The sequence below is a fragment of the Puma concolor genome, chromosome D4 (genome assembly GCF_028749965.1).
Source record: "Puma concolor isolate L17-30 chromosome D4, mPumCon1.1.hap2, whole genome shotgun sequence".
Lineage (NCBI taxonomy): Eukaryota > Metazoa > Chordata > Mammalia > Carnivora > Felidae > Puma > Puma concolor.
In genome coordinates this window covers 30804231-30830621 of record NC_141679.1, presented here as the reverse complement: position 1 = coordinate 30830621, position 26391 = coordinate 30804231, and the positions used below count along the sequence as shown (strand labels likewise).

Here is a 26391-nt window from a genome sequence, read left to right as displayed (position 1 = left end):
CAGACAATGTAGCCAGTCTGGCATCCCCACCCACTAAATACCAGTCATATTCTCAGCCATTGGATAATCCAGACACCCCCACACATTGTCAGCCCCCTTCAGGAGGCAGTGCCGCCCCCCCGTTGGGAACTGCTGATCAGCTTCAAATACAGCTTCATTGGGCAATGTCATGGAAACAGAAACGGTTGCTCTTAGGACCTTGCTGAAGTGAATATTGTCCCCCTGCCCTGTTTTGCTCTGGCGCAAACCCCAGAGGGCAAAAGAAGGGGCTGGAGGAAAGGTTTCATTCATGAAGGGGGCAGCAGAGGGGGCTTGGCCCTCAGGAATGGGGTTCATGAGTATTTGTGAGACTGGGGCCGGGGGTTCTGAGACCGTGAGCGAACTGCCTTTCTGCCTGAGCCTAGCATATCTCCTGCCATGTGGCAGCCACGGAGAGGTCTCCATCCTTGAGAGTGAGGGGTCTGTTGTGACAGAGCTAGATGACACATGGGAGCTCTGTAGGCAGGCCAGTGGCTGACAGGTTCTTAAACAGGAGTGGACAGAGCAGGGGCCTGATTCCAGCACCCTGGACCACTCATGTTCAGGGTGATTCTGCTGTGGCCAACCCCAGATTTGCCTTGCAGTTAACTAAGGAGTTTACAGTGTGCACCGTGGAGTCTTTTCTCTAGCTGCCATATTAAACTAGTCCTTTTCACACCCAGTGACTCCCTAAGACAGGTTCTGGTGTCATAAATACAACTCGTTCTGTCTTCTCCCTTTTGCAGTGATAGTTGGCCGTCTCGAGCTGTAACCTTTCTAGACCGGCTTTTAATCTGGCTTGGGATCCGCAAAGACTAGGCCTCCCAAGAAGATCTCTCCTGGACAGCACAATGCTCACCAACAGAAAGTCTCTCCAGGTGAAATTTAAGCCTGTTTCCTCAAGCGTGTGCCTCAGCCTCAGCAAGTGTGTCTTCTATCCACTGGGTATTGAGGGTTCAGCCTGAGGCTAGAGCTGGTCCTACCAGTAGGTGGCCAGGAGGAGTGACTGGGATGGCTCCTCTCTGGTAGCAGATTCCCAGTAAGTAGTGTTCCTTGCTTTCTTACATTAGGGGCCCCCGTGACTGACTTGGTGGAAGCTGGTCTGTGTCCCCAGAAAAGTTAATGCAAAACTCTTGAAGAGTTCATGGGCAGGCCCCCTGTGGCCTTCCCGGCTGTGCAGCATTCAACTCCAGGGGCGCTGCTCATACAGATGCAGTGCGAAGGGCGCCCCCTCAGGTGTCCCGCTTCAGAGCCCGTTCACCAGTCATTCCAAGGCCCTGCTCTGGGCATCTACAGATCCTTGGTTAAAATCCCTGAGGGCTTTCTGCTCTGGTCACAGGTAGGAACCTGTGGGATGCAGTCAGGGTAGGGATCCCCACTTCTCGTGTTAGGCTATGCAGCCTCCACATTTCTCTTGCTTCCTTTCTACCCACCTTGCTTTTTCCCTCTTACTGAAAACTCTTCCAGCCACCGTGCTTGCTCTCCCCTCACTTTCCCTCACCGCCAAACACGCAGGTGGTGGTCATTTTGCATGGCTGAGAATGTAGGACTTACTTTGATACTTGAGTAGTTTTCCTCCCTGTTGCTCGGATGCTCCCAGTATCTAGACAGGTGGAATGCAAGCCAGGGCCACTAACATGGCTGTGCGGGTGTATCCATGTGGGTGAGCTCCCCTGGGTTGAGCAGTGCACCCATGAGGTGGAGGTGTTCTCAGTGCCCTTGGTGGGGTGGCTGTTCTCAAGGAAAGTTCTAACCTCATTGAGCCCTGGAGACTGATGTGTGCCTTGACACCACTCCATTCTCACCTGACAGGCATTCCCACTTACAGATGACTCTGTGCTCTGAAATCAGGCCACATTTCTGCAAAGTAAAAATGCTTAGAAGGCATTGTGGTTTGGTTGGGGAAATTCCATCACCTTGAGTCACAAGCAGCGTTGTGGCTGAGGAAAAGGCTTTCCAGAGCATTCGGGAGATGGGCAGGGAGCAGCTTGGGCCTAGGAGAGGCATAAGCAGCCGCTGGACCCTGTAGGCTCCATGAAGCCGCCGGGAGAGCCAAACTTCTGTTCATTTCCACCAGTGCCTCACTGGTGACCTTGAACCTAATCTCGTGGCCTCTCAAGTCATGCCATCTCCACCTGTGCAGGAGATCTAATAATAAAGCTAAGAACATTTTTTATGTTTATTTTGAGAGAGTGAGCGGGGGAGGGGCAGAGAGAGAAAGAGAATCCGAAGCAGGCTTCAGGCTCGGAGCGGTCAGCACAGAGTCCGACGCGGGGCTCGAACCCACAAACTGTGAGATCATGACCTAAGCCGAAGTCCAAGGCTTAACCGACTGAGCCACCTAGGTGCCCCTCTAAGAACACTTCTAATCCCATCATGTTTTCAGGAGACTGTTCAAGAGGGACTCATGCCACTGCTGTGTGTGGTCACCATGTTACTTGCCCCTGAGCACACAGCAGGTACTTGTGGCTTCGTTCATCCCCTGCAGAGGAACCTGTCCTCTGGCCTTTGCCCCTCTCCTAGCAGCTTTACCCTGGGGACTAGTAATTGAAGTGGTAATTTTGGGAGTGTGGAAGGAACACTGGGCTAGAGGGCTGGATCTTGTTTCTGCCTTATCTCCTCATCAGGCCCTAGCTAGGGACTAAGAGGACCAAGAAGACTGTCCTTCCCATTCCCTGACTTGAAAGCATGAGACAGTTGCAAGACCGCACACAGCAGCCACTCCACCACTGCTCGTCTCCTCACGCCGCTAGTTTCTGCACCAAGGGTGGGAGGGCAAGCCTGCAGATGTAGAAGACATCCAAATGAAGGGCAAAGCCTTAATGTTAGGGATGACCCTTGGGACTAAGGACAGTGGTTCCTTTCAGGGGAGGGGGAGGCTGTGGTTGGCATGGGCACTGGACAGGCTTCTGGGAAAATCAGTTTCTTAGGTGGTGTTACAAGGAAATTTGCATTTATTATATTGTTTTACGATATATATTTTTTCTAAGACTTTATTTTTAAGTAATCCTACACTGAACATGGTCATCGAATTCACAACCCCGAGATCAAGATTCTCATGCTTTACCGACTGAGCCAGTTGGGTGCCCCTACAATAAAGATGTTTTTAAAATACCTTTTTCCCTTCCTCATTTTCTTCACCACATAAATACAGACCCCTTTGGGACAAAGCTAGGCAAAGCCTCAGACGCGTGGGGCATGTCGAGGGCACTGACCTCAGGCCAGTGTCGGAGGATCTGGAGAGGAGGGCAGATCCCGAGTGGCTGTTTGCACAAACCGTGACCCTTGTGGAGGCTGAGACACAGCAGCAGTGAAAGGAAATGGGCAGGTCTTCTCTCACAGTGAAACTATGCTCATCTGGCTGCATGATGCCATGCGGAGGGGAGGAAAGCCCCACCTGCTGTCAGCAGCGTGGCTCCTGAATAGCTCAGAAGAATAGCTGACCTTTCCCAGCTTGAGACCCAGGTCCAGTAGCTCCATAGGACTTAACCAGCACCACATGGTACTGTCTCAGAAGAAAATAGTGCCTGCACTGGGGTGGCCCGGAGGACCTAGCCAACCGAGAGGAAAAGCCCTGAACTAGTGACCAGCACTAGAAGTGCGGGTCCCCCTTGCAGCCTCTTGGGCTCTGAGGGCCTTGCCTTGCATGGGAATGAAGACATCAAATGCTTATCAGCAACATTAGGCTAAAGATGTACAGCTTCTCAAGTAGCCTGGCCAGATGTTAAAAACATCCAATGCATGATTTTAACCTTCCTGAGGCGCTTCCCTGGGGGTAGCCTCTGTAGGGAGTCTGCCTCTTCCCAGCTTAGGTTTTCATCCAGTCAAGACTGGTGCCAACCCCTGCTTCCTTCAGGGGCGACACCTCTCTGTGAGGCTCCCCCAACCTCCAGGCCCTGGGACTACTCCCTCCCCCGCCCGCCATCTTCAGCTGCTGTCCCCCCAGAGTGGGGCCGGCACATTGACCTTGGCATTCAAACATGTTTGACGTCTGCTTTCCAAGAGTCTTGGGGACACACTAGTTTTCTTTTGTGGGATCAATTTGTTCACTGTTACTTGTTAGAAACAGGACTACACCCACCTCAAAAGAGGAACTTGGATCAGGAAGGCCTTGCCTTGTGTATAAATCCGAACATAAGCCTCCTGCCTGCTTTGATTTTCCCTATGGCATGTTAGGGATTTCCCCTGCTCTCTGCTTCTGCTTGGTCTTCTCTGGGGCACTGTGGACAACCACAGGACCAAACCCAATTATCTGTCTACCCCACCAATTGGCAAGACATAGTCCTGGTGAGCAAACAAAGCCTTCTACAGGCTCAGAAACTGTACCCCATCCCCCAGAACGGTTTCCAACCACAGGACCCAAGACTGTTCCATGGCACAGGAATCTTCAGTACATCTAAGAAGGATGCGGTATTTGCAAATACAGTATTAATTCCAGTGCTATAGGCTTTTCAGCCACTATTTACAACATCAGGGAATTTTCTTGAAAGGGATCTCTGTTTTGCCGATCTTCAGAGCCAAGGTGGGCAGAGTAACTTCATGTCACAGCATCAAGCCTGCTGAGGAAAGACACACCCTCATGCTGTACCAGTTGATCATTATGGCTGAATGTGACATTCACTCTCCTGAGACTTGACTTACATCAGGTCACTCCCACTCACTGTGTCCTTTCCAGGGAGAGGAAATAAAACAGTTAATATATCTTAGTATTCAGATACTAATTTAGTAATAAGAGACCAAGGGTGGACAGTCACCCACAGCAAATGTCCTTAACTGTCATATGGCAGGGAGGTCAGCCGATTCCTTCTACTGGGCTTTTTTCCACATTCTTTTCTCTTGACCTGGGAGTGACCAAAAGGATTCAGCTTTCTGTACACAGTTAGGAGGGAATACCAACCTTTATTTACACTTGGGTTCAAGTTCAGAGCCATCTTAAACAGTATAGCAAAGCGGGGGAAAGCACAGATCCTGGGACCAAGTTCAGATTCCAACAGAAGCATATTAACTGTGACAACAGGCAAAGGTTATTTTCAGTTTCTGCAGTCAATTGGAGAGAGCATCACCCCCAGCTGCCCGCAGCTTACAGCTGCCTCCGCCCCAGTCCCTGCCCTGGGTGCTCGGCCAAATTCAGGCTCTGGCAGGACTCACTCTGCTGGGCATGGCAGGACTCGGTGAGTTACTGAAACTCTGAGGTAGCCCCCAACCCCAAACGTTCACCAAAGGCAAGAAATAGGAACTTGAACTGGTGTATGGGCTGGGTGAGAAAAACTGCACACGGTGTTCAATAAATACTATTTACAAGTCTTGCCAGGCAAGGACAGGGCATCTGTACATGGGCACTGATTTCAGATATTAGTTTCTAGGGGAGAAAAGGATATGATGGTAAGGTGTAACACTATTTTGCCTGGACCCCCTTTCTCTTGATCAATGGGTTAAATAACGATTTTAAAAATCATATGCTTAATACTCATCCTGAAAACCACCCAAACACTAAATATGCACATTTATACTAAGCGTGCGTGTATGCGTGTGTACATACACACAGAAACCACGAGGTAGTTTAAATCACCATTAAAAAAAAACCAAAAACAATACTTTTCCTAATTCTCTGTCACAGAGTGGTAGCCAATGGCTGCCCACCAGCTATTTAAAATTATCGGTTAAATGAAAACCAAAACTCAAAAACTTCCAGGAGACTGTAACACTTACAAGTAAACAGTAAGTACAGGTGTATTTTACTTCGTCAGTCTCTGGAAACTAGGCTGTGACTGCTTTCAATTAATGGTCGGTGTTACATGTATTTGCTCTAATGCTAAAGCACACAGCCTTCCCAATCTATACACCTTATGAAGTAGTCTCTGTAGATTCTATTTTACATCTTTACTCTCCAGGTTTTTGTGGAGGATTCAATACAATCTCTATGTACACATTTTAAACATTATTTCTGAACTTCATTTGGAATTATTTAAATAAAAAAATAATCACCATTCTCCACCTTCTTGGGAAAGTGCCAGACTAACCCCCCCCCCCCCCCCCCGCCCCACAACTGGAACTGCTGCCTTGTGTCTAGAGAAATCCCTACCCCACAGCCCCCAGGCCAAAAAAGTGCAATGAATTCACACTAAACGGGAAAAAGCAACATCTATTGTTCTTAGAGTCTGACTCTCTTCCCCACACCAAGAAAAGTCTCTTCATAGGTATGCCAATGCTGTTGTAGCTTGCTAGGGAAATAGGGCTCTCTCAGGCCAGAGCAGGAAAGTCCTCAGGGTCATCCGGGTTGGGAGCAACGTCTTGTGTCTAAAGAAGAAAAGAAAAGTTTTTAAACCAACATTCACTTTACCCATTGCCACTTGGGCAGAGCCCTCTGAGAGACACATGCCTGCTCTCAACCAGGCAGGTGCTGACAGTGGGTGTGGCCCAAACACTGTAGGGAGAGGCAGGCTCCCAGAGAGGGGGGGGTGCGGAAGGGTCCCTTCTCAGACTCGCTCTTGTCCCCTCTGCAAAATGGCCACCAGTTCCTGCCTCCCTCCCTCCCACAAACCCTTACCGAGTGACCCTTTTTGTATCTGGCACCTCCACCATCCAATAAACATGATTTAGAATATTTACTATATGGAGATACAAGGTTGATTAGAAGCAGTTCCTGCCTGACCTGGGGTTCCCTGGGGTCAGGGGAGATGCCCCGAGGAAGTCACAGCCTGGTAACTTCAGCAACAGATGGCCTATGAATGGCCCACAGGAGGGGCACCCACTGCTATTTGGAGGTGGAGCGCACATCACCATTAGGTAAGGTTTTCTAGAAGAAAAGGTTCTTCCAGAGATAAGCCTCAGTGAATGAGCAAAGGGAATATGGATCCTCAAACAGTGTAACCTGACGGTGAAGAGGTGGGGGCCTGAGGGCAGGTCTGAGCTAGAAGAGAACAGTATGCATATATTTGTCTATAAAACATTTACAAAGTGCCTACTATACACTTAAATTGTGCTGGGCACTGGGGAAACCAATAATGAGCAAAAGCAGACATGGTTTGTGTCCATCCACTGTACAGACAACAGACACTGATCAACAATCACACCAGTGAGAATACAGTTACAAATGAAGACAATGCTTCAAAGAAAAAATTCTTTGCTCAAGGACTCTGACCTGGTCTGGAAGGAAATGTGACCAAAGAAGATTTCTCTGAGGAAGCAAGGTCAGAAGATCTATTCTAGGTGAGCAGGCAAATGGGCAGAAGGACCACCAGGTGCAAATGCTCCGTGGGGTCAGGAACATGCTTGTGTGAAGAACTAGACGTAGAGCAGTGTTGGCTGAGGAGCAGGGAAGAATGGTTTGAGGTGACAAGGTGAGCTTGGGGAGGTCACAAGGAGGCCCTGAAGGGAAGGGTTCTGTCTACCCTGAAAGTACCATAAGGGCACAGGGCATATGATTGGATCACAGCTAGGAACTGTCAGGTGATCTGATAGGATCCCAAGCCTGGGGACTTGTCTGATGCAGATGAGTGAGTTTTCTCTGGTTCTGAGAGTGCATTTACAGCAGTGGATGTGCCCGGTGACCATGGAGGCCACGGCCACTGAATGGTCTGTATCCAACTGTGTCCATGCTGCTGACCTCACTGTTCTGAACACCTGGATGCCAGACCCACACTAGATACAGGAATGGACAGCAGACCCTGACAGGCCTCCCAGTGGCACTGCCTGGGGCCCCCTCATCCTCTCACCTCCTTTAGAAAACCGTCCAGGTCACAGAGTACACACACTCACCACCACTTCTGCTCTGGGTCCGTAGTTCTCCACCCTTCTGATCCTTCCCCGGCCTCCCCGTGTGCCACCTCTGGCTCCACGCCCAGGACGAGGGAGGTTACCAAAATTAATCTCCAGCTGGGATGTGATGTCATTGGCTGCTTTCCGGAAAACGTGGGCATCATCTTCATAGTCATCCTTTACCATCTGAAACACAGTTACAGCATATCACACACACACACACACACACACACACACACACACGCACGCACACACCCGTCTCCATGGACACTCACTCGCTCAGCGTCGAAGCGCTATGCCGCCAGGGAGCCAATATGGCATCACAGCGGACAGTGGCCCTCCCTGATGTGCTGTCGGCACTGGGCTGCAGGGCAAGGCAAAGGTGGTGACCCCGCTGCTCTGGTTCCAGCACAGGGGTTCTGCACATTTCCCAGCCACATGTTCTCATACTCACCGTCTTAATCCAAACATCTCTCAAATTACTATTAACTCAAGTGACACCCGAGTTTTTAGCAGTTTGGCAGGTTAAGATGTAAGATTTGACATGCCTACCAGCAATCAACATATATCTTTTATATCTAAATGTATTTTGCTGAGATTAAAAAAATTTAATTTCTGCCTTTGTTCACAAATGCCACTTTGATAAATAAGGAAATATCACCTCCTTAGAATAGAACTTGATGGAAAAACTCCTTTCATTGTGGGTGCTGGCTGTACAAATACCATATGTTAAAAACTGCATGATTTACAATAAACAATTCTGACTCAAAATCTAGGAAAATAGTAAAACAACAGAGTATGGTTATCTGATGATTGCTGCAGAAAGAATTCAAGCTGCTTTTTAAGAACTATTTTTGGCCAAAATACTTTGAGAAATTACATTTTATTATATATGAGGTCAAATAAGTTCTGTTTCTTGTTAAAAGAAAACTCTATTAAATAAACTTTGTTCCAAGTTTGATTTGGCTTCAATTCCTAATAATGGATAAAAAAAAAAAAACCCTCACTTTTGAGTAAAACATAAATCTATACAAAATATGCCAATGATCTGGGATGAGAATCTCCAAACTCTATAATGCTAAACATTCCTACTACAACTTGTCCAGAAAATAGAATCAAGTCTCCCTGAACTTATCAACCCCTTTAGGCCATCTGCTCATTACAGGTTCTGTGTTTAACATTTATGTTCCCTTCAAAGCTGCATTAAAATAAAGCAGAGGCCTTAGCTGGATGTACTGTTGAAACTAAAAAGGTGAAGGAAAGAACAATTCAGGAGCATTGACACTCTGGTAAAAAGACAGACACAAAAAACCAGTAAGAGGCGAAGTAATAGCCTACCACCTGCTTCAGAAAACAGCGGGCTCTGTGTGCTGGAGTGGGGGAGGCCGTGACGGAGTAGGGGGAGGCTGCACAGGAGTAGGGGGAGGCTGTGCCAGAACAAGGGCGGCTGTGCAGGAGTGGGGATGGTCGTGGAGCAGGGGGAGGCTGTGCTGGAGTGGGGGTGGCCATGCAGGAGTCAGGGGAGGCCATGCAGAAGTAGGGGGAGGCCCTGCAGAAGTAGGGGGAGGCCCTGCAGGAAGGGCAGCGGTGCCTGGGACAATACTGAGTGTGCTTTCTTGAAAGGGATCAGCTCATTTCACAGGCTGCTGGTGGTCTGAACTTTGCAAACACAAGGCATTTTACTCTATTGCTTTGTCTTTTAGGGTGCCCAGAACAAAGTAAATCAGTGACCCTAAGATTTGGCTTTTGTTTTCTCAGAACAATTTCTGGCTAAAATCTTCAATGCCGTAACATTAACAAGAGACCAAAGACATGTGCTTCGTGGAGACCAAGCTGGATGACTCAGCTAACCCAGTTGCTTCAGATATTCCAGGAGACCTCTGTCTGGAGCCAGGGAGGATGAATCTGGTGTGGATGCAGGAAAAACAGCTGCTATTTTTACCTAACATGTCAGCTGCACATTTCACATCCTGACAGCACATTTGTTTTAGGAAAAGCTTTATTTACAATGGCCCAGAACAAAAAAGAACAAAAGTGAATAGGAAAAGAGCCAACCCAGTTAGCTGATGGACGTGAAGAAATACCTCACAGAGACTTCCAAGAGAAGGCTCTCCCCTCCATGCTGCCTGTGTATAACAGCTAGTGGAGTGGCTCCAAACTTCTTAGTAAGGCCTGGAAGAGACTGGAGGTGGTAAGGCATCCTGTATTATAAATGACCCTCTGATGAAAGTATTCATTCAAAGAACACAACTAACCGAAGTGTCAATGGAAACACACACAAAGCTACACAGTTTCAAACGGAAAATCAGTGTATAATATCTAGTGGGAATATCTGTCCACCACCATCATCAACACAGAAATGTGTATTAAGATAAGCAGCTGTGACTGAATGATGTGAATTCTAAAGTTTAAAACGAGAATATTCAAGGCACCCTTAAGTTCAGTAACTTAAACAGAATGCGATTACATGACTCACTGACCATCTGCATCAATATATGCTGGGAGTCCTTTTCAAAGCCGAGGCCTCCAAAAAAGGGCTGAACACAAAGCATGAAGAGCAAGGCCCTCACGGGAGGGAGGAACAATGTGAGCAATCCTGGCTGCGGCAGCAGGGTGTGGCCAGGCAGCCGCACTGTCCCAGGGGCTCCTCCCGGGTGGCACAGTTACACGGCGGGGACAGAACTGCTGCAGTAACACAGCACAGAACTCTGACAGGTTGCAAATGATCAACTCCTCCCAATAAAATGCTCTTATTAAGAACGTGAGCTGAAAATCTAACCTAATCATGAAATGCGTAGTAGTTATCCTTTGAAATGGCACTATTCATGAGACACTGTACCTCTCTTGAGACAAAAACGAGATGCAATTAACATACAGTATTTGCACAGTCAAAGCACAGCTGTGGGTTGAGCGGAAAATGCACTGTCACTGAAACTGCTTTGTATGAAGTGTCGACAGGCCAAGTTTCAACTCTTTTTATGAACAATACAGGTACAGATAAAATTAGGCACACATCATATCTGATTAGTCTTAGGTAGAAACTAAAATGCCACTACCAATGTCCCATTTTCACACTAGAAGTGGAAAGGGTCCATCTGGTTTCCAGTAAGGTAAGAATGAAGATTACCTCTAGACAAGAAAATGTCATACTTACATCATCTCTATATTTGGACTTGTGTATCACCACTGCTTTGGAAGGGACAGTGGACTCAGGTTTCCGGATGTTAAACTCAGGCTTTGGTCTTGTCTGTTCTTGAAGATTTTTCCACTCATCAAGGGTCATCTCTTGAACTTGAGTTTCCTCTTCTAACTCCAACTCAGGAACTCTATGAAAAATCAGAAGTTTTTGATGGATCTAAAATGTCTACTTTCTCAAAGAAAAAGTTATTACTATTAATTAGCATACTTTCATGGTTCTGCATCTCATATTTACATAAGGTAAGAAAATCTCGGAACTATAAGCTTCCATATTTTAATCATTTTATGCTGTCACTACCAACTGAAGATACTTCCTGTCTGTTTTCTTTTTTATTTTTTTAAGTAATCTCTATGCCCAATGTGGGGCTTGAACTCACAAGACCCAAATCAGGAGTCACACAGTCCACCAACTGAGTCAGCCAGCTGCCCCACTTGTTTTCAAAGCAGTTTTTGAAAAATAGGAACTGCACCATCCCATTAGCATTACACTTGACCACCAGGCATTCCCTTCCCAGATGGCATTACATACAAAATGAGATAAAATTGCAGAAGAAAAGGGAGAAACTATTGGAACAAAACAACCATAGGCAACCATGAACAGAGTTATAAAACAATGGGTTACAAATACATACTTTTGTAAATATCCTCTTTAAATTCATGAGACTTCAAGAATAGATCAATAGAATAAATTTCAGAGCCCAGAAAAAAATCCTCACATTTAAAATCAATTGATTTTTTTCAAGCAGGTGCCAAAGACAATTCAAAGGAGAAAGAATGGTCTTTTCAGCAAATGGTGCTGGGAAAACAGGGTATCCACGTGCAAAAAAAGGAAGTTGGACCCCCACCTCACACCATGAATATAAGAGTTAGAAATATAAACCGCTTAGAAGACGACACAGGCATAAACTTTCATGACCTTAGATTAGGCAGTGGTTTCTTACATGTGACACTAAAAGTGTAAGCAACAAAGAAAAAGGGGTGCTTGGGTGGCACAGTCGGTTAAGCATCTGACTCTTAATCTTGGCTCAGGTCATGATCTCACAGTTCATGAGTTTGAGCGCTGCATGGGGCTCTGCACGGATATTGTGGAGTCTGCTTAAGATTCTGCCTCTCCTCTCTGCCTCTCCCCACTGTGCCAGCGCGCTCTCCCTCAAAATAAATAAACTTAAAAGAAAAAGCAGATAAACTGGACATCACCCCCAAACTTCTGACAACTTTTGTGCTTCAAAAGACACCATCAAGAAAGTGAAAAGCCAATCCACAGAATGGGAGAAAACATTTGCAAATCATATATCTGATAAGGGACTTACCTTGGATACAAAAAGGATTACAACTTACAACTTAATGAAAAGAAATAACCCAACTGAAAAACAGGCAATGCTCTGAATAGACATTTTTCCAAACAAGATATACAAATAGCCAATAAGACGTTCAATATCATTAACCATCAGGGAAATGGAAATGAAAACCACAATGACCTATACCCACTCCACACTCAGTAGGATGATTAGAATAAAAAAGACATTTAACAAGTGCTGGCGAGGATGTGGAGAAATTGGAACTTCATACATTGCTGGGGCGGGGTGGGGGGGAGGTGGGATGTGAGAAATGGTGTGGCCACTCTGGAAAAACAGTCTGGCAAATTCTCAAAAATGTAAACACAGAGTTGCCATTTGACTTGACAATACCACTCTAAGTTACACATCCAGGAGAAACAACAGCATACGTCCGTGTGAAAACACCATGGCACTGCCATAAATAACACTGTTCATTTATTTTTTAAGTTTATTTATTTTGAGAGAGAGAGAACCAATGGGGGAGGGGAAGAGAGAGAGGGGGACAGAGGATCTGAAGCAGGCTCTGTGCTGACAGCAGTGAGCCCAATGTGGGTCTCGAACTCATAAACTATGAGATCATGATCTGAGCCAAAGTTGGATGCCTAACCGACTGAGCTACCCAGGTGCCCCTAATAATGCTGTGTATAGCAGCATTATTCACAATAGCCAAAGAGTGGAAACAGCTTGACTGGCCATCAACTGATGAGTAGATAAAATATGCTATCTTTAATACTGTGGAATACTATTTGGCTATAAGACGAAATGAAGTATTGATACATGTTACAATATGAATAAACCTTGAAAACATTATGATAAGTGAAATAAACCAGGCACAAAAAGTTTACGTACGATTCCATTTATATGAAATACCCAGAAAAGGCAAATTCATGGAGACAAAGAGCAGATTAGTGGTGGCCAGAGACTGGGGGCAGGGAGGCCAGGGAATGACTGCTTAATGGGAATGGGGTGATGGAAATGTTCTGGAACTAGATAATGGCAATGGTTACATAACACTGTAAATGCACTGTCACTTAATTGTACACTTAAAATGATTAAAATTGTAAGTTTTATGTTGTATGTATTTAACACCAAAAAAAGAGATAATACACACGAAAGAAAGAAATGAAAAGATAATATACAAAAAGAAAGAAATAAGCCAGACACAAAAGGACAAATATTATATTCCATTTATATGAGGTATCTAGAATAGGCAAATTCATAGAGATAAAAATAGAGGTTACCAGGGGTTAAGGGGAGGGAGAAGTTGGGATTTACTATTTCATGGATGTGGAGTTTCTGTTTGTGATGATGAAATGTTCTGGACATGGATGGCGGTAATGGTTGCACACAATGTGAATGTAATTAATGCCACTAAACCGCACACTTGAAAATGCTTAAAATGGTGATTTTTGTGTTATATGTGTTATGTAACATACCCCAAACCACTGAATTGTACAGTTTAAATGGCTGAATTTTGCAGTATGGGAATTATAGCTCAATAAAGTTTACAAGAAAAAATAATTAGGTGGTGAGTGGGAAGGGAATCAAATCTAATACCTTCACAGAAGGGCTAATGTAACTTGTCCTACATTATAGGTTAATGATATGAAAACTATTAGTGAAATCAGGAGAGAAACTTAATCACAGACCATTCATAACAGGCATATTTGTAAAGGGACTTTAAAATATCAAGCTAGTGGGGTGCCTGGGTGGCTTAGTCCGTTAAGCATCCAACTCTTTTTTTAAGTTGTGTTTTCTTTATTTTTAAATTTATTTTGAGAGAGAAAGTGAGTAAGTGTGAGCAGGGGAGGGGCAGAGGGAGATGGGGAGAGAGAAACCCAAGCAGGCTATATAATGTCAGTGTAGAGCCCAATGTGGGGCTCAATCCCACAAACCGTGAGATCATGACCTGAGCCAAAATCAAGAGTTGGACGCTTAACCAACTGAGCCACCCAGGTGCCCCAAACGCGGACAGAGAACATGTTCAACTACTCTACAAAAGTGTCACATTGGAATTAACTTGCACCAGTTCGAACTGGCTCACAGCCAGTTATTATTATTATTAAATCAAATTATTATTTATTATTATTAAATTATTATTAGATTATTATTAAAATTAAATTATATAAATTATAATTAGCTATACTAAAGGTAATAATCACAATTCATTATTCCCTAATTATTCCACTATATTGTACCTTTATCCATGCTCTTGGGGTTTATTATACCTCATGTATGTGCATAGTGAAAATGTTACATAATAGTGTACTATCGTTTATCTCTTCCCAACTCTGTGTTCAGTATGACACAGTGGTAGTTTTAAATCAGCCATGGTGGAAATATTTACACCACAAAAGCCAGCAAGTGCCAACAGATCCAGGCTTTTTCATTCTAGAGAGCCAGATGTTGAGTATTTACCAGCATACCATTGCCTGCAGGGAGGCACTGAGTAAAATTCTGACTCTGGGAAACATTTTGTGGACATATGACCCAGTTTATTAGACAAATAAATTACAAGGGAAAGAGAGAACATATAGATTAACAGTGACTTAAGAATAATCAAGATAGTGTAATATTAGTGTAATATAAACAGACCAATGGAACAAAATATAAAGTACAGAAATAGGCCTGCACATTTTAACAATGGTATTTCATGCACTGGAATAACTGGATATACATATACCAAAATGGAAAAAAAGGGAACTTTGATCCACACCTCACACTGTATACAAAAATCAACTCAAATGGATCACAGACCTAAATACAAAAGCCCAAATCATTAAACTTATAGGAGAAAACCTTTGTGGTACTAAACTGAGCAAAGATTTCTTACATTTGAGACCAAAAGCAAGATCAATCAGAGAAAAAAAAAATTGATAAAGTGGATTTAATCAAAATTAAAAACTTCTGCTTTTCAAAAGACACTGTCAAGAGAAAGAAAACAAGGCTACAGATTGGAAGAAAATACTGGAAAATCATATATCTGATAAAGGGCTTGAATCCAGAATATATGAAGAACTCTCAAAACACAGTAATAAGAAATAGTTAGAAAATGGGCAATTTCAACACTCTTTATTTTAATAAAGATATACAGATGGCAAATAACCTGTGAAAAAGTGCTTAATGTCATTAGTCAATAGGGAAATGTAAATTAAAACCACAATGAGATATAAACCTATCATACTGGCTAAACATTGTAAAAGCTGGAAAAACCACTCCAGAAAAGAGCCTGGCGTTTCTTTAAAAAGTTATATATACACCTGCCATATAGTCCAACCATTCCACCCCTAGGCATTTACACAGGAGACATGAAAATGTATACTCCACCAAGACTACACAAAAATGTCCACAGCAATTTTATTTGTAATAGCAAGAACTGGAAACAACCCAAATGACCATCAGGTAGACAGATGAAGAAACTGCAGTCTATCTGTACAGTGGAATACTGCTTGACAATAAAAAGGAACAAAGTATTGATACATGCAGCAACATGGATGCATCTCAAAAGAAGTATGCTCAGTGAAAGAACACAAGACAAAAAAAGAATATATGATGTGTGATTCCGTTTATATAAAACTGTAGCAATTGCAAACTAATCTTTAGTGACAAAAAGTAGATCACTGGCTGCCTGGGGGAAAGGGGCAGGAGGGAGGGATTACAAAAGGATAAAAGGAAACTTTTTGGGTTGATGGATATGCTCATTATTTTGATTGTGGTAATGGTTTTACAAGTATATATGGATGTCAAAGCTTGTAAAACTGTGCATACTAAATATATGTCACTCGTTGAATGTGAACTGTCTCTACTGTTTAAAAAAAATGAGATATGCCAATTGAGATGTATATTTCAATATTAATTCAAACAAGTAAGTTGTTTTAAAAAGACATTTTGAGATAATCAGGGAAACCGACAAACTGCCCAGATATTTAAGGAATTGTTAAAAACTTTAGATGGGATAACACTACTCCAGTTAAAAAGAGCAGACCTTTAGATATAACTTCGTGAAACATTTATGAATGAATATGATATCCTGACAGAAGAGGAAGTAGGTAGAGACATACATGAAACAAGAATGGCCATGATTTGATAAAATTTTAAGTTGAATAACTTAGAGGTTCATTATACTATTATATACATCTTTCAGTGATATAATCTTCTAATACAGAGCTGAAAATAAATATTAAGGATTCATAAAGGTTCTTTAGGCTACTTGTGACAGAATTAGGAAATAATCAGAGCTGATTTCTAGGAGGCTATTCTGATTATAGACTATAATCTAGTTCTGATTTCTAGAACTGATGCTGTAAATTTGAGGATTCTTTCATAACTAGGATGAACTAAAGAAGTTAATAAATTCCAAAAAGTTCAGTAAGAACACATCTTTTGTTAAGACCACAAAAGAAGTACTTTTTCTGTTTGCTTATCTTAAAGAATATCATATATAAACATGAAAGGGCTAGAACAAAAAAGGATAAGGCATATAAGAAATGTAGTCTTGGGGTGCCTGGGTGGCTCAGTTGGTTAAGCATCTGACTTTGGCTCAGGTCACGATCTCATGGTTGGTGGGTTTGAGCCCTGTTTCTGGCTATGCTAACACCTCAGAGCCTGGAGCCTGCTTTGGATTCTGTGTCTCCCTCTCTCTCTTCCCCTCCCCCAATTGTGTTCATTCTCTCTCTCTCTCAAAAATAAACATTTTGGGGGTGCCTGAGTGGCTCAGTCGGTTGAGCATTCGACTTCAGCTCAGGTCATGATCTCGCGGTTCATGAATTTGAGCCCCGCGTCAGGCTCTGTGTTGACAGCTCAGAGCCTAGAGCCTTCTTGGGATTCTGTGTCTCCCTCTCTCTCTCCGCCCCTCCCCTGCTTGTACTCTGCCTCTCTCTCTCTCTCTCAAAAATAAATAAAACATTAAAAAAAACATTTTAAAAAATTATAAAAAAAAAAAAAGAAATATAGTCTTTAAGTTGATACATAGACACACCCAAAGTGAAGCAAACAGTGAAGAGCTCAGAAGAGAGCATTTGCTGCAAGTGATTCCCTCCTTGAAAATGATCACCTGACCCTGTTCACTCTGGGGCACTCCATTCACAAGTATACATACAGATGCCCCCTGTACATTCTCCTCTGCCATTTGTCATTGCAACAAGCTGTGTTGGGAGCAGTACAAAATCACCAAGGACAGACTCCTTAACCTTATTCTCTATTCACTACAGATTATTACAAAAAACACATTCTATGAAAGTTCTGTGAGGCAGATCCCATTTCCATCCTATTTGAATTGGCACTAAATGCAGTTTTTACTGGCAGTTTTACCAAAGACTGGATTTTCAACAGGAAGAGATGTATAATTAATCCCTCAGTTCCAGGAGGGACGAAAGCAGTTATATTTCTAACAGTTATAAAAGCATTGTAATTGCTATTTACATCCTCCAAATTTAACAGCATTCCCCCCCCCCCCCCCCATTTTGACTAATTCAAAGTCTTCACAGTTCTTGGTCTATTACCAAAAATCTTGGGAGATGATTTTCCATCAAAGCTGCTTATAGATATAAGATGGTCTAATCTATGACTTGTAATGTGAATAATGCTATATGCAAATTTGATAGTTATACATTTGTTTCTATATGGGTGAAATTATAGGAGAAATAGAACTGTTTTAACAACTGTTACTTTATTTAAAACATAAATGGGGCAATAATGGTAACATTTACTGAATGAGTCCTAGGTGCCAAACGCTATTCAAAGGACTTTACGTTAATTTGGTCGTGAAAATTAATCCCACAAGTTAGCTCCAATTAATAGCTCCATTTTATAGGTAAGGAAACTGAGGCAGAGTCATATAGCTCACAAACAAAAGAGCCATGTTTCATACCTATACATTCCATCTCCAAAGCCCAGACTCCACCACCTTGAGGGAATAAGAGGACAGAGAAATGCATGGAGACGGAAGAGAGTCAAGATGTGGGCACAGAAAACATACGTAACACCAAACGTCCAAATATCCATTCAGGCAATATCTTTCACCTCAATATATGAAAGGGTGCAGGGAACCAAAAAAAGTGGGTTCTAGAAATAACATTTTATGAACTAAATACTTAACCAGGGCAAGTGGATTTAACCTGACATGTAAGTAACACCTCTTCCTTCCTTCCCAAGTACTGAAATTGAAGTGAATTTCATGCTAAACTTTGAGCTCCTCAGAAATTTGCCATATAAATTTTAAAGAGGTGTTTTCCAGCTTTAAGAAAATTCAACACAGGACAATCTTCATTAAGCAAAAATACTTGGAAATGAATTACAATGAGAAATACTTCATTGCAGGTATTTTTGTAATGATGCTTCTTTAACACTCTTTTCATAATGGCTTTTTTATTTTTAAGGAAGAAAGGGAATGTCATTCCATGTTACTGAATAGGAAAGTCCTCAGCAACCCCAGCAGCCCCTCTTCTGCTCACAGAACCAGCAGCTTCTCCCCTGTTCAGTTCTTTGGAGCAAACTTCAAAGCGTTCGTGGCACTTTCAACCGTTCCTACCATTCACTACAGGAAAGAGCATGAATGTCGGTCCCACAACATCTGGTTGCCACTTCTTAGCAAGCCCTTTAACCTCCGTATCTCCATATGAGGATAGTAACAGTATCTCCTCCTTCACTAAAGGGCAGCAAAGGATTGAGGAGTTAAGACATGGAAGCATTTCGAGTTCCTGGCACACAACAAATGCTCTATAAATGTTAGATTTATTCTTATAGTCTTGTAACAAAATACTCCCGAGAAGTTGTCACAAGCATCTTCAGACATGAGGACACCATGTGATTAAGGAACATGCAATACTTCTATGATGAAAGGGGGAAGGAGGGAAGGAAGGAAGGGCACAGCACATATAATTGTCAACAAAACGTGTCCAATCTGAGGAAAATATATCTTCTTCGGGGTGTATGTTTGAATGTAAGTGAGGGTATATTAAATTGATCTATCAGGAAGTTCTAAACTGAGTGGCGCATTGAATATACATTTTGGCTCGGGGTCCAAAGTCTGAGTGTTAGATCAACGTGAGAAAAAGCTGAGATCAGACAGCATCACTATCATCGAATGTACTTCTCAAATACAAACCTAATTCTGAAATTATCACAAACCTGTAACTGCATTACTAGGAATTTTAGTAATAACTTTAAAGTGTGACGGGGCAGTGCGGAGATAAGAATGTCGCAGCGCGGTCGGCCACTGGTCTGCTAGTGTGGCTGCTCGGCCGCGCAGCTCCTGCAGACCTAACTAGATGCTCACTGCCCACTGCAGGCAGTGGAGGGGAGAAAGCGGGCTGGGCTCTCGTGCAGACACGAGACCGCCATCAAACCATTTAGAATTCTGTCTTTCAGAGTAACTGACCGAGAGAACTATTTTGTCGATTTAATATTAGGAAAGCAAGGGTATCTCAATCAATTCCACAGAATTATGCTATAATTTATTATTCTGCCTTACATAACCTGAATTTGTATAAATGGTTTATTGGCTCAAAAAAGGTACCATTTTTCCTGAAGGGATCTAGTTAACTCACTTTTTCAACATTTATGTAAACTGTTAATCTACTTCCTTAGTTAAATCACTGTCTAAATATTCATATTGTTAATTTCTCTCTTTACTTAAATATACTTCTTGGTTGTTTTGAACAGTAAATTAACAGCTTTCATAATTATCAATCATTGCAGCATTTTACTTTTGCAATAATAATAGCAGATATTTATATAGCATTAACTACATGCCAGGCCCCACTCTGTGACTGACAGACACACACACACACACACACACACACACACACTCCTTATAACAACCTTATGATGTAGGTACTATTATTATTCCTATTTTACATGTGAAGAAAACTGGAACAGACAGAATAAACAACTTGCCCAAACTAATGAGTGACAGAGCTGAGATTTGAATCCACACTCTGGCTTGGGGTCTGTGCTCTTAACCACTAGACACCTTGCTTCTTGGCAGCTGAAGGATGAGAAGAGTTAAATCAGTGAAGGGGGAAGGGAATTTGGAGAGGTATGGGGTGGGGGGAAAGGCAACAGCACTTGCTGAAGCGCTTTGGCATGTATAGGACGGGGGTAGGGGAAAGGTCCTTGAGAACCTGACATAAGGGCAACGTGATGAACCCAGAGAAGGTACACAAGTGGCTGCATTTGAGAGCTCTGCAGGGTATAGACCACGCAGGACCCTGCAGGTCAGGTCAAGGGATAGGAAGAGAACAGCAAGCCACGGGGGGTCTCGCATGAAGGGTGGGTGCATGACAATCAGAATGTCAGTGTGAAAGCCACTGTGGTGCAGAAATGGGCTGGTCCCAGATGAGAAAGCAGGGAGCCCATAAGGAGTTGTGGTGACAGGTTGGATGAGATGATGGTGATGAGCAGAGAGAAGAGAAGGTACAATCACCGGGGCAGGGTGACAGACTGGATTTGGGGAAGGGAGGGGGTCAAGAGGAAGAAAGTCTCAAGGATGACTCTTAGGTTTCTGGTTTGTGCAGCTGGATGGATGGTGATGGGCTGCTCCACAAGATGGAAATACCTAATGAAGACAGACTTCTCCTGGACACACGGAGCAGGAGATCTGAAATATCCATGGGGAGATATCCAGAGCAAGCAGCTAGAAACACACACCTGGAGCCCAGGTGGAAGGTGAGAGCCAGAGGTATACATTCTGGAGTTGATACATGAATGATGACCCGAGCTGCAAGGGTACGGGAGATCCTATAAAAGACACTAAAGAGAAGAGGGCCTAAGGCAGAGCCATAAAGAACTTGACATTTTAAAAGACCAGAAAAATAAGGATGAGTCTGTAGAGGAGAAGCTGAGAGGCAGTGGGAAAACCAGAAGAGTGCAGACATCACAGAAATCAGGGAAAGAGAGCTTAAGAAGAAATCAATAAAGTCAAATGCTTTGACAGGTCAACAAAGATGCAGACGGAAACATCTATTAGGTGTGGAGACATGTGGTGACTGTTTCCAAAGGGCAATGGGGACAGAGCCAGATCTGGAGTGAAGTGAGGCATAAGTGAGAGGGAGGAAGTGAAGGAAGAGTACACACAACCCTGAAAAAGGCAGCTAAATGAGAATGTGGGGCAAGAGTAGAAGACTTAAAATAGGAGACACCGAGCACGTTTAAACTGTTGATGAAGACCAGAGTTGGGAGGAAGGTAAGCAGACTCATGAGGAAAGAGCTGACTGACGGTGTGAGATTTCCACGCAGTCAGCAGGAGACAGGATTCAAAGCCTGAAGAAGTGGCAGGAGAGATGGTGCCTCTTTCTTACCATGAGGGAAGGAGGCTAGGAGGTATGCAGGCACAGGTGGGTTTGTACCTTTAAGAGCGGGAAGATGATAAACTTCCCAGCTGGTGGCTCTCAATTTCTGTGTGACATAGGAGGCAAAGTTATGTCGAGAAAGTAAAAGAGGAGGTGCAGGTACGGGAAGGGTGGGGGAAGAGTAAAGTGGGGACAGTGTCAGGGCTTAGAGGATACAAGAAGGATGGAATTGGTCATTGTAGAGGGTGGGAGAAAGAATGAGCCCCAGAAAAGGGGACTGATGGGCAGTGTTAAGGGCTCATTTCAGAATGCAGGTGATCAACAATTTACAGGGGTTCCTGTCGGCTCTGCTGTTGTCAGTGCTCAGCTGGCCAGTACAGGCAGAGAGGGCAGCCAGCCAGTGGTCATCCAGGAGGCAGGTTTTGCTAGCAAGGCACAACAGAAGATCCAGAGGCAAAGGAGGTTAAGGACTGGGCAAGGATGCTAGAGGTGGACCAGGGACCTAAGCTCCATGAAGAAAAGAGGGAGGATGGTCACAGAGAGAATAAAGGAACGAGAGACGAGGGTCCTGATAAGAGGGAGAATAATTGCAGTACAGGATGCTGATGGAAAAGAGGTTGTGGGCACTGAATGGGATACTTAAATTTAACTCATTAATTATCATTAATAATCATTCATTAGATTATTTGAATTATTAATTAGTTTGATTATTCATCGATACATTAAGGTCAACCTTCTGTGATATAACAAAAGGCTGAGCTCCTTGTTCAGTGAAGCGCTCTTAGAAATCGTTAAGAACAAGGCCAACAACAACTCATGGGAAAAGTGAGTAAAACACCCACTTGGCTGGAGATTCCTCCTCCAGGGCGCCTGGGGACTCTTCCACCGCTGTGGTCTCTTCCATTGGTGCAGTCTGCTCCACGTCACTGAAAAGCAGTGAGAATTGCTCTAGTCACACAAATATGTTCACATCAATGCTTTTATATATTCAAGATAGAAAAAAAAAAAACATTCCAATGTCCTTTTTCTTAAGTAAATCTCATTCAAAAAATTACATACACATATAGGTAACCCACATCAAAATAAAAATGACAAAATGTTATAAATTGCTAATCCATTGAAATTATTTTAAAAAATGTTAAAAGTACTTTTAGAAATAGAACTTTCTATGAATGGCCTAAAGTTAAAACAGATTATAAAAGACCAGAACAATTATTTAAGATGCTTACTGTCCTAGGAAATTCCAAATATTAAAAGGGGCCATAAAATTTCTCAACCTGTGCTTTTAAAATGTGTTCAAACTTCAGTGACCATCAATTTAACACAGACTGCTAAATACACAGGATGTTATATATGAACCTCACAGTACCCACAAACCAAAAGCCTACAACAGACACAAAAAATAAAGAGAATGGAATCTAAACATAACATTAAGAAAGTCATCAAATCACAAGGGAAGAAAGAAAAGAAGAAAGGAACAGAAATTAAAAACAACCAGAAAATGATTAACAAAATGATAGTAATACATGCCTATCAATAATTACTTTAAATGTAAATGGATTAAATGCTCCAATAAAAGACACAGGGTGACTGAATGGATAAAGCAAGACCCATCTCTATGCTGCCTACAGGAGACTCACTCACACCTAAAGACACACACGGACAAAGTGAAGAGATGGAAAAAACATTTACCATGCAAATAGAAGCAAAAAAAAAAAAAAAAAAGCTGGGGTGGCAATATTTATATCAGACAAAATAGACTTTAAAACAAAAATCATAACAAGAGACAAAGGGGATTACATAACGATAAAAAGATCGATCCAAGAAGAGAATGTAACAATTGTAAATATCTCTGCACTTGCCACAGGAGCACCTGAACAAAAAGCAACATTAAACACACATAAAGGGAGAAATCAACAGTGATATAATAATAGTACAACACTTTAACATCCCACTTACATTAATGGACAAATCATCCAGACAGAAAATCAATCAGTAGCTTTGAAAGACACATTAGACCAGATGGACTTAACAGATATAAAACAAACCATCTCCAAACAGCAGAATACATACTCTTTTCAAGTATGCATGGAACATTCTCGAGGATAAATCACATGGTAGGCCACAAAACACATCCTAATAAATTTAAAAGACTGAAATCGTATCAGGAATCTTTTCTGATCACAACACTATAAAGCCAGAAGTCAATTACAAGAATAAAACTGGAAAAAACACAAACATGTGGATGCTAAGCGACATGCTACTAAAAAACCAATGGGTCAATGAAGAAATCAAAGAGGATATCAAAAATACCTTGACACAAATGAAATGAAAACACCATGGTCCAAAATCTTTGGGACACAGCTCTCAAAGGGAAGTTTATAGTAATCCAGGCCTACCTCAAAAAATAAGAAAAATCTCAAACAATCTAACCCTACACCTAAAGGAACTAGAAAAAGAGGAACAAAGCCCAACATGAGTAGAAGAAAAGAAATAAGATCAGAGAAGAAATAAATGAAATAGAGCCTAAAAACATAATGAAAAGATCCACGAAACTAAGAGCTAATTCTCTGAAAGGACAAATTAAATAAACTTTTAGCCAGATTCATTAAGGAAAAAAAAAAAAGAGGACTCAAACAAATAAAATCACAAATGAAAGAGAATTTACAACTGACATCACAGAAATACAAAGAATCATTAGACACTATTACAAAAAATTATACACCAAAAAATTGGACAACTAGAAGAAATGGGTATTCCTAGAAACATACAATCTTCTAAGACTGAATCAGGAAAAAAAAAAATCTGTAACTGGCCAATTACTAATATCAAAATTGAGTTAGTAATCAAAAAAACTCCAGGAGTAGATGGTTTCACAGGTAAATTCTATTACATATTTAAAGAAGAGTTAATACATACTCTTCTCATATCCCAAAAATTAGAAGAGGAATAAGTATTTCCAAATTAATCCTATGAGGCCAGCATTACCCTCACACCAAACTCAAAACAAAAACAATACAGAAAGAATTACAGACCAATATCCCTGATGAACATTCATGTAAAACTCCTTAACAAAATATTATTAGCAAACAGCATTCAACAACACATTAAAAGGATCATTCACCATAATCACATTGGACTTATTCCAGGGATGCAAGGATGATTCAATACCTGCAAATCAATCAATGTGATATACTATATTAACAAAAGGAAGGATGAAAATGATATGATCATCTCAATAGATGCTGAAAAAGCATTTGACAAAATTCAACATCCATTCATGATAAAAACTCTCAACAAAGTGGGTATAGAGGGAACACACCTCAATATAATAAAGGCCATATATGAAAACTCACAGCTAACATCATACTCAATGGTGAAAAGCTTAAAGTGTTTCCTCTAAGATCAGGAACAAAACAAGGATGTCCATTCTATCACTTTTATTCAACAAAGTACTGAAAATCCTAGCCACACCAATCAGACCAAAAAAAAAAAAAAAAAAAAAAAAAAAAAAAAGAAAAGAAGTAAAGGGATCTAAATAGGTAAGAAGTAAAACTGTCACTATTTGCAGATGACATGATACTATACATAGAAAACAGTAAATAACTCACCAGAAAGCTATTAGAACTAATAAATGATTTCAGTAAAATTGCAGGATACAAAATTAATCTACAGAAATCTGTTGCATTTCTATACATTAATAACGAACCAGCAGAGACATTACAAAAACAACCCCATTTACAATTACATTAAAGAGAATAGCATGCCTATGAATAAACTGAACCAAGGAGTTAAAAGACCTCTACTCTGAAAACTATAGGACATTGGTAAAAGAAATTGAAGACAACACAAATAAATGAGAAGATATTCTATATTCATGGGTTGGAAGAATTAATATTGTTAAAATGTCCACACTACTCAAAGTAATCTTAGATTCAATGCAATCCCCATCAAAATGCCAATGGTATTTTTCACAGAACTAGAAACAAGCAATCCTAAAATTTGTATGGAACCACAAAAGACCCCAAATAGCCAAAGCTCTCTTGAGAAAGAACAATAAAGCTGAATATATTACAATCCCAGATTTAAAACTATACTACAAAGCTCTATTAACAAAACAGTAGTGGACTGGCATAAAAATAAAGACCATAGATCAATGTAACAGAAGAGAGCACAGAGCTAATCCCATGCTTATATGGTCAATTAATCTATGACAAAGGAGACAATAATACACAGTGGTGAAAAGACAACTTCTTCAATAAGTGGTGTTGGGGAAACCTAAACAGCTACATGCAAAAGAATGAAACTGGACCACTTTCTTACACCATACACAAAAATAAACTCAAAATGGATTAAAGACCTAAATGTAAAAACTGAAACCCTAAAATACCCCCACCCCAACAAGAAACCCCCAATCATAGGCAGTATACTCTTAGACATCTGTTTAGCAATATTTTTCTGTATCTGTCTCCTCAGCCAAGGGAAACAAAAGCAAAAATAGGCTACTGGGACTACATCAAACTAAATAAAAAGCTTTTGCACAGTGGAAGAAACCATTAAAAAAATGAAAAGGCAACCTGTTGAATGGGAGAAGATTTTTGAAAATGATATATCGAAAAAGGGGTAAATATCCAAAATATATAAATAATTCATAGAACTCAACACCAAAAAACCTAAGAGTCCGATTAAAATATAGGCAGAGGACTTGACTAGACATATGGTCAACATACATATGAAAAGATGCTCAACACCACTCCTCATCAGGGAAATGCAAAAATCAAAACCACAAT

General features: G+C 41.9%; 1 protein-coding gene across 3 annotated transcripts in view; it reads right to left on the bottom strand.

Moving 5' to 3' along the window:
- Positions 1–4897: 4897 nt before the first annotated feature.
- Positions 4898–26391, bottom strand: part of HABP4 (hyaluronan binding protein 4) — a 41125-nt gene continuing 19631 nt past the window's right edge. For 2 of the 3 annotated variants that reach the window (XM_086685190.1, XM_086685191.1), the window contains exons 5-8: positions 22444–22527; positions 10931–11102; positions 7777–7962; positions 4898–6315 (exon numbers count right to left, since the gene is read on the bottom strand). In XM_086685190.1, the coding sequence (XP_086541316.1) occupies positions 6259–6315; positions 7777–7962; positions 10931–11102; positions 22444–22527 (499 nt within the window). In that variant the 3' untranslated portion in view covers positions 4898–6258. The remainder of the gene's footprint in view (positions 6316–7776; positions 7963–10930; positions 11103–22443; positions 22528–26391) is intronic. The other variant, XM_086685192.1, reaches the window with a different exon arrangement.